Below are 8620 nucleotides of genomic sequence, written 5' to 3'. Positions count from 1 at the left end.
TATAACTCAACTAGCGAGATTTTACATAAAAGGATATTTCATACCCTATCCAAGCGCCTGCTGGTTTAATGGGTAAAAGCTAAAGACAAGTTCCCTTTAACCCCTTAATGACGTATCCTTTTTGCACCTTCCTTACACTGCCTTTTTTATTTTTTGACATCTGACATGTGTCCATTTATGTGGGAATAACTTGAAACGTTTTAAGATATCCAGGTGAATTTGAGAAAATATATTTTTATTTATTAAAAAAATTAAATTTGGTGATAATTAAAAATAAATTAATGTTTTAATAATTCAAAATGTTCTACTTTTTGCAAATTTAGTCCTATCACCATAATAACTTGATAACTAATCCTAATAACAAACATCTTTATCTGTTTTTAGGATGCTTTAGGACCTTCCCAAGTCTGTCCAAATGTTTGAATAGATTGGGTATCGACGTGAGGGGGGAATACAAAAATAACAGTATATCATCGAATAACGTGCATTTATGTTCCTCTCCTCCGATCTTAATGTCCTTCATATTGGGACTACCCCTTATCAATTCCGCTAGGGAAACCATGCCGGAGACAGGGGGCAGGCCTGCCTCGTGCTTCTAGCAATATACACCTCATCCGATTGGCAGCCCTTTCCTTTTGAGGGTGTTGCACACAAGCCATTAAGTATATTCAAAAAAGACCACCTAAATCCCATTCTAGTTAAAACATATTGTAAGTAATCCCATGATATTGATAGTGTAGGTCTAGTCTTAGAAGCATGCCCTATCTCCTACCTCCTTCATCCCATTCCGATTCCATTATTGATGTAATATCCACTGCCCTCCGGAGCTGGTCATTTGCCTGTCTCCGAGGAATAAACCCTGCTTGATCCCTGTGTATGTATTCAGCTATGAAGGAGTTCAGACTGATAACCATAATCTATGTCATAACTTTCAAGTCCATATTGATCAGTGAGATCGGCCTATAATTGGCTGTATCCCAGTGATCCTTATGGGGCTTTGGGATAACGTGGATAAAGGCAGAATTAGCCCTGTTAGGCACTTTAACCCCTTTCCTATATGTATTATATATTTGCACCAGATGGGGACTCAAAATATCCGTATAATTTTTGGGCCTTATTAGTTTTGAATGTCTTTATGGCCATCTTAACCTCCTCCAGAGTGAATTCAGCTTTCGTTATCCCCTTATGAGAGTCAGATAACATTTTAAGCGGGGTTCCTCTAAGAAGAGCTATGAGCCCTATGAGCCTTGAAATTGTCTGTCTTAGAATATAGATTTGCATAAAATTTCCTAAACGCAGCTACTTGTTTCCATGGGTTTTGGATAAGTTTTCCATCCGTCAATCTAAGTTTGGGCAGTGCCGTGCAGTTCCATCTGGGTGTCAATCGTCTTAATAAAGTACCCAGTTTGTCGCTTTGTGAACTTGTGTCCTGATCACCTTAGACTTTTTTTCAGTCCAGCTAGTGAGGCAAAGGTTAAAGGGGTTATCCGGGTTTTTAAAATAACTGAGGCCCAGGCTGGGGAGGGCTATTTAAAAATAATAAACATGTACTTACCTCATCCGGCACCGCTGATGTCCCGCACCGCTGATGTCCCGCACCGCGGCCTGTCTCCTCTGTGCGCCGGTTTCATTACAAGAGCGCACAGTGAGCTTCCGGCTGGCTGGGAGCTCCCATCCGACACCATCTCCCAGCGCTTACAACGCTGACAGATAAAGACGGATGGGAGGAGCCGGCCACATCGCGCACCGGAAGTTCCTTGTTTGTAAACAAACAGGGGCACGGATTAAGCGGACCGCGGCACAGGACATCGGCGGTGCCGGAGGAGGTAAGTAATTGTTTATTATGTTTAAATAGCCCTCCCCAGCCCGGCCATAAGAAATTTTTAAAACCCGGATAACCCCTTTAAAGTCTGCTTTCTCTGACTGCGATTTAGTCCGTAAGTCAGGGGAAGGAGCAGCTTTATATCTGGCAGTGAGGTCAACAAACTCTTTTTCCTTACTCTTCAAATTCTCCACTGCCTGACTCCTATGTCTGGAGCCCTCCTCAATAATTTTACTCCTCATGTGATTCTTGTGGCTGTCCCAGAGCCTTATTGGGTCTCTTTCTAGCTGTCACTCACTATTCAAGGAAATACTAAGTTCCTCTTTTATCTCTTCACATACTTCTTTGTCCGACAGGAGTGATTATTCATTAAGTCCCCATCTAAATCCCTCTCTCGTTGTTCAGTTTTTGGAGGACAAATATGGCTGAAAAAACTTTGTCAGGATGCATTTGGTAAAAGCTGATGGCAAGTTCTGTTTAACCCCTTAACAAATAGGCCATTTTACACCTTCCTGACACTGCCTCTCTTTTTTTTTTTTTTTTTAAAATCTGATGTGTACAGTTATGTGGTAATAACTTTGAAACGCTTTTGCGGTACCATAACAGAGGAGAACCTCAATTGACTGCATTTTGGAGAGTGCATCCCTTGGAGAATATAACAAGGTGTAATATGTGTATTTGCCCCTATAGGTATGATCTAATTAGGCCCCATAAAGAAAAAAAAAAACAATCTAAGCATGCTTGATAATGGCTCTATGTATGAGGTGAACTTTGCACCTTATTATGCCATGGGTGAATAAAGATCACCTTTATACTTAACCAGAGTGCTGCCTCATTGCATATTTTTGGATATAGGAAAAAGTCTTGTGTATAAAAAGCAACTGCAGTAAAAAATAAAAATTCATGCACAGGAAAAATAAATGTTCTGCACGAAAAAGTGCACAGAAACTGGTCAATTCAATGATGCGGCACGGATCAGCAACTGGCGTTTGGCAGAAAACACGAAAGTGTGAAAGATAAAAGAAAAAACCAAATGAAAAAAATCCTTGTATCAAACAAACAGACACCGAGTTACCTGGTCAACACCTGGTGCTGACAGAACGTATACGGCAAGGTGGCTGGTGTGCAAAAATGATCAAAAGTAAAAAAATAAAACCTGCTGCAGGTGCTGGCAGGGAAAAAAAGTGTCAAAATTTAAAAATAGAAAATAAAGGTGACGGAAAACCCCCCAACAAAAAAACAGGATGCTTAAAGTCACAACACGGATACAGGGAGGGGAGGGAAGGATACCGAATTCGGATAGGGGCAGGGATTAGGGACTGCTGAATGCAAAGCAGCAGCAATAGCTCCGGATGCTCTCAAGACACACTCTCCGATCGCAGGATGACACAGCTTGCAAAGGTGCCAAATTCTAGTGAGAAAAGCGACCGACAGTGGTATAACCCTCTGTTCTGTGTGCTGTTCAAACTAGAATGGCTATCCTGAGCAGTGTGCAAAAGGTTCCACCTCCTGAGACAAGTGAGCGCTGATCAGCAACTGCTCACTGGACATACATTTACACTCAGCTTCTGTGGGTGGCAGCTATATATCACAGTTGGGGTCTGCCAAGTGCCCCAGGGCTGCCCAATCACTCCTCCAGTCAGATACCTTCCGGGTCTGACTGTAAACTGTCAGCGCATGCATATGCATGCTCAGATAGTTTACACTGCACTGCAATGTCTTGGTCTTGCACCTGTGAACAGAACTTCCCTGATTCAAGTCCAACGCCTTAATTTTTTTTTTTTTATCTATACCTTTCAAAAATGTTATGTGTCCAAATATAAGACCACTGAAAAGACCAACTATTCTTGCAACAATTAAGTCCTTAACTATCTTTGGAAACGGAAAAATAAAAAAGTTATGCCTCCGGCATTGCTAAATCAGACAAGATATTCTTTAAAATAGTTTTTATTTCATAAAATCGTGTAAAAATAAAAATGCTATATAAATGAGGTATCACTGTTACTGTATTGACCCATAGAATACAAAAAAACTATAATTTTTACGGTACGGTCAACATAAAAAAAAAAAAAAAAACTAAAAATTGATGATTTTCATTTCCTCCACCAAGAAATAGTTTACGAAATCTTATCAATTAGCTATAGATGCCCCAAAATAATGTCCCTGAAATGTGTATCTCATCTTGCAAAATAAAAAAAAAAATTAATTATAGCCTGAACAATGAAAATCTGCACTGAATGTCACTCTTCCACTTCAGTGCCCTGCCAAATGCCCACACAGTTTACCACCACATGTGGGGTAACTTTGAGGAACTTTATGTCATTTAATACATTGTAAAATTAATGCAGTTTCTATTCTATGTATTAATATATTTGTTTTCTCATAACTAATGCAAAAGATGCCCTCCAAATCTTTAAACAAATTTAAAGTACAATAGGGCACATTATTTTATGTGGTCTGAGTCACATACTAGTGAATGTTCAGAAGCTAAATATAAGTGTAGATAAACCATGGACCCTAATGTAACCAAATTGTCAAGCACACAGGGATCATAATATGCTTGCTTAGAGAGTCCCTGCCCACACTCTGGGATTTTACATTGGCCATTACTGATTAATAGGAGGTAAAACCACAATAAAATTGTAAAGTCAAGGGATAAAAATGATGTTAACTGTGGAAACATCACTAGGGGGTTAAAATCTGAGAACTTTCTCTCCCTTTAAGTAAATGAAAATTGCCAAATCTTAATTTTTTAAGGAACAGTTCAACTTTCAATTGACTTTGAGAGGCCTAAATAACAGTAAAACCCCAGTCATTACCCCATTATAGAAACTATACCCCTTAACGTATGTACAATAAATAATAGAGTATAAGTCGACCCATGTATAATCTGAGGCCCCTAATTTTACCACAAATGGCTACAACCTTTCCCTTCAGTCTTCAACATGCTGATCTCTGCATACACACATAGATGCCCCCTCTCTTACTGCTCTGAACTGTCTTCATGGTGTCTTCCACTGTATCTTCTCACAGTCTGTTATCACTGACAGAAACAGGAACTCTCCTGCTACAGCTCATCCTATTCAGCAGAGCTCAGAGATGTAAACAAAGAAGCATGGAGAGTCTGCTGATAGTACAACAGTAAGTACTGAATCACTTGATGAACATGCAGGGATTATCCACAAGGCAGTTGAGGAACATGGGCAATTTATGAAAAGGAATGGCCAACCCTTTTTAATGGTCTGTCTTACACATGTATGTGCTAGTTGATGTATGTCTTTGGGTACTTTAACTTGTGCTTTATTGTCTAATTGTTTCTAGATGGAAATTTGTTTGAAAGACCAGATAGTAATCTTAGATGAGGCCCACAACATTGAGGACTGTGCCCGTGAGTCTGCTAGTTTCAGTGTAACAGATGCCCAATTACTTTTTGCTCGAGATGAAATAGACAGCATGGTTCTCCATGGGATCAGACCAAGTGACCATGAACCCTTACGAGGGGTTTGTTACAGTATGACCAAGTAAGTTATATGCTGGAAGAGATGCTTGGATATATGAAGTTTTATTTTTAATAATGTAAAGATAATGTTTAATAGATGTTGATATTACAATTGTCTGTAGTGCTCTTCCACACTACACTAAATGTTCTCATTTTTATCATTATTTTACTAGTTGGATAAAGGAATGTGCTAACAGTCTGGTGGAAAGAGACTATGAATCCTCTTGTAAAGTGTGGAATGGGAAAGAGATTCTCTCAGTTTTCCATGATATGGGTATAACTAATGCAACTTTTCCACTATTAAAGGTAAATAGAGTGGTAGAAATTCATATTTTCTTTTTCACTAATTTAACTGGCTTTCGGGGGTCAAGTTTTTTCAACAAGGGGAATAAAGGCAATTCAGCAAAAAAATAAAAAGAAGAATAAAGAATGCGTGTACCGAAGCGTGGAGACACAGTGCAAAGGGGAAGGAGTATGATGGGAGAGTCTAGCCAAACTACTGTATATACTAGAGTACAAGTCAACCCAATTATAAGCTAAGGTACCTAATTTTACCACAAAAAACTGAGAAAAGCTATTGCCAGGGTGCTACAATTTAATAAAATGCTCCCTAGCCTCCCCTCATTAAAAAAATGTCCAGCAGCTTCCCCTCACTCTTAAACTATCCAACAGTTCCCTCATTAATGAAATGTCCAGCAGAGCTCCCCTTAATAAAATGTTCTGCAGAGCCCATCTTAATAAAAAAAATGTTCAGCAGAGCCCTCTTAATAATTCAATGTCTAGCAGATCCCCCCTTAATAATCCAATGTCCTGCAGACCCCTTAAAAATAATAAACTTTGTACTTGCTTAATTGTCTTCTACCTAAATCTAGTCTTTTTTATATTGTATTATTAAGGGGGGCTCTGATGAAATTTTTTTTTTCACTTTCAATCCGGGAGTGCTGCTATTTTCTTTTTATATTATGCATATATATTCGTTTATAAGCTGACTGGGCTCTTTCAGCACAAAAATTGTGTCAAAAAACTCTGCTTATATTCGGGTATATGCAGTAAGTCTGAAATTCATAATTTTATTATTTTCTGTGTATAGAATTGCTTTGGTTGAAACTTTACAGCAATTAAAAATACATATTTGATATAGGGAAATCTTGCTGCTGTAGTTGAAAAGGAGGAAAAGACGACTATCCGGGAAGGCCAGGCAGCTGTAATAAAAGTTCCAACTCTCAGCCCTCAAACACAAATGGTATTAAAAGGACTGTTTCTCGTTTTGGACTATCTGTTTCGTGAAAACAACAGGTTAGTAATATTACTATTAATTTTATTATTATAATAAATATTTAATTTAACTCCTTCACAACTGCTACAGGGCTATGTACATCCTAATTGCACATACCCCTTGCAGATAGCACATATATAGATGTCATGATAGTGGCCAACTTCCAATGGCAATAACCTCTGAATGTTGGCCCAGGGAAAAACAGGAGAATCTGCTCTAGACTGTTGAATCGGGATTGTGTTTCTATGTGCCACAGAACCGAAGATATCTGCTGTTAAAGTTACAGTAAAAAAAAAATATCGATTTTTATGAACATCTCCCTGTTCTCAACTGTAACTTTTTATATACACACAGCTGTATGCCTATTACCACTGTGCGCTGGAGGGGAGGAGGAGATGATCCCCCCCCCCCCCCCTTTAGAGAAAAGAGGCGCACGGCCCACATACACTGGGAAACATAGAAGAGCATGCTCTATCTTATCCCCGTGTATGGTGCGGATCTGGCACTGGGCCGCCATTGCTCTCTATGGGGACATATATACGCAAACATCACCACAGAGGGCCGTCTAAATGTACCCTAGCAGTGAACATCATCAGTTCGGTGACACCGTGAAACACAATTCTGGAGTCTCCACATTTTACATCATGCAAATTCTAATTTATTAAAGTATTTAGTTAAGCAAATATTAAATCATGTAACCTTTAAATAATTAAAATTAAATAAACTAAATTTACAAATCGTAGTAAACAAAATAAGACCATACAGAGCAATAACTTGGTCAGATGAAACAATAAGATTGAGGGCTTTGTTTACAGGAGCTTACAATCTTTGAGGACGGAGTGATGCAGGATGAATAAGAGCTTGTTCAATGGTCCAGCCATTCCTTATAAGTTACATATACGCATTTGGTAGTGTAAAGACATTTAACATCATTTTTTTTATACAGGAATTTGATAAAACAGCAACTAAGATCTTAAATTTACTGAACAAAATATTATATTTATAGATAAACCTATCAGAGTGGCAACAAAACTATAAAGGGTGCTGGTTCCAAATACTTGTTTCAGTTGTTGCAACCTATAACTGTGCAATGTTAGGATAACTGCGTTAAGATATCAGCATTCAATTAGATATTTATTATGTTGCATTCTTTTCAAAGTGTATATAATATATCTACACAGGCAGTCCCCGGGTTGCATACAAGATAGGTCCTGTAAGTTTGTTCTTAAGTTGAATTTGTATGTAAGTCGGAACTGTATATTTTATCATTGTAAGGCCCCTTTCACACTTGCGTTTTTCACGCGCGTTTTCTGCGCGTGCTTTTGACGCGCAGAACTTGCATTGCACTCTGACCCATTGTAATCAATGGGTCTTTTCAGACTTGCATTTTTTTTCACGCACACACGCGCGTTTTTTTTAACGCGCGTTTAAATCTCGACATGCTCTACTTTTGCAAGTCACGCGCGTGAAAAACGCACCATACAAGTCTATGGAGATGCATCAAAAACGCATTGCACTCTGAGACACTTGCAAGTGCAATGCGTTTTTCACGCATCAATTGCCATAGAAAAGATAGAGCTCAGTCCTGAGTCCATTTCACGCGCGTTTTCTGCGCGTGAAAAACGCAATTGAAATTGCATTGAAAACGCATCAAAAACGCGCGTGAAAAACTGAGACACTGAACAAACTCTGACTGAAAACTGACTGCACTCTGATGCAAAATGCGTGTTTTTCACTGACCAAAAACTGATCGCACCCTGATCAAACTCTGACGTGATCTGCAACGCAAGTGTGGAAGGGGCCTAACTCCAGCCAAAATTTTTTTGGTCTCTGTGACAATTGGGTTTTAAAAAGTTGGATTGTCATAAGAATGAAGACTAATAATAAAGCTTAATTGCAGACACATTTGATAATTGTTGTAGCCTTAGGGTAAAGTACAGTAAATTACCAACATCCAGAGGTCCGTTTGTAACTAGGGGGTCGTCTGTAAGTCGTGTGTTCTTAAGTAGGGGACCGTCTGTAT

General features: G+C 38.9%; 1 protein-coding gene across 2 annotated transcripts in view; it reads left to right on the top strand.

Annotated features, from left to right (window-relative positions):
- Positions 1–8620, top strand: part of BRIP1 (BRCA1 interacting DNA helicase 1) — a 200644-nt gene that overhangs the window by 74877 nt on the left and 117147 nt on the right. For both annotated transcript variants that reach the window (XM_072136444.1, XM_072136443.1), the window contains 3 exons: positions 5144–5343; positions 5495–5627; positions 6463–6617. In XM_072136444.1, coding sequence (XP_071992545.1) covers positions 5144–5343; positions 5495–5627; positions 6463–6617 — 488 coding nt within the window. The remainder of the gene's footprint in view (positions 1–5143; positions 5344–5494; positions 5628–6462; positions 6618–8620) is intronic.

Source organism: Engystomops pustulosus, chromosome 2 (genome assembly GCF_040894005.1).
Source record: "Engystomops pustulosus chromosome 2, aEngPut4.maternal, whole genome shotgun sequence".
Classification (NCBI taxonomy): domain Eukaryota; kingdom Metazoa; phylum Chordata; class Amphibia; order Anura; family Leptodactylidae; genus Engystomops; species Engystomops pustulosus.
The sequence above is the reverse complement of the archived record's forward strand: the minus strand, read 5'-3'. Positions and strand labels throughout refer to the sequence as shown.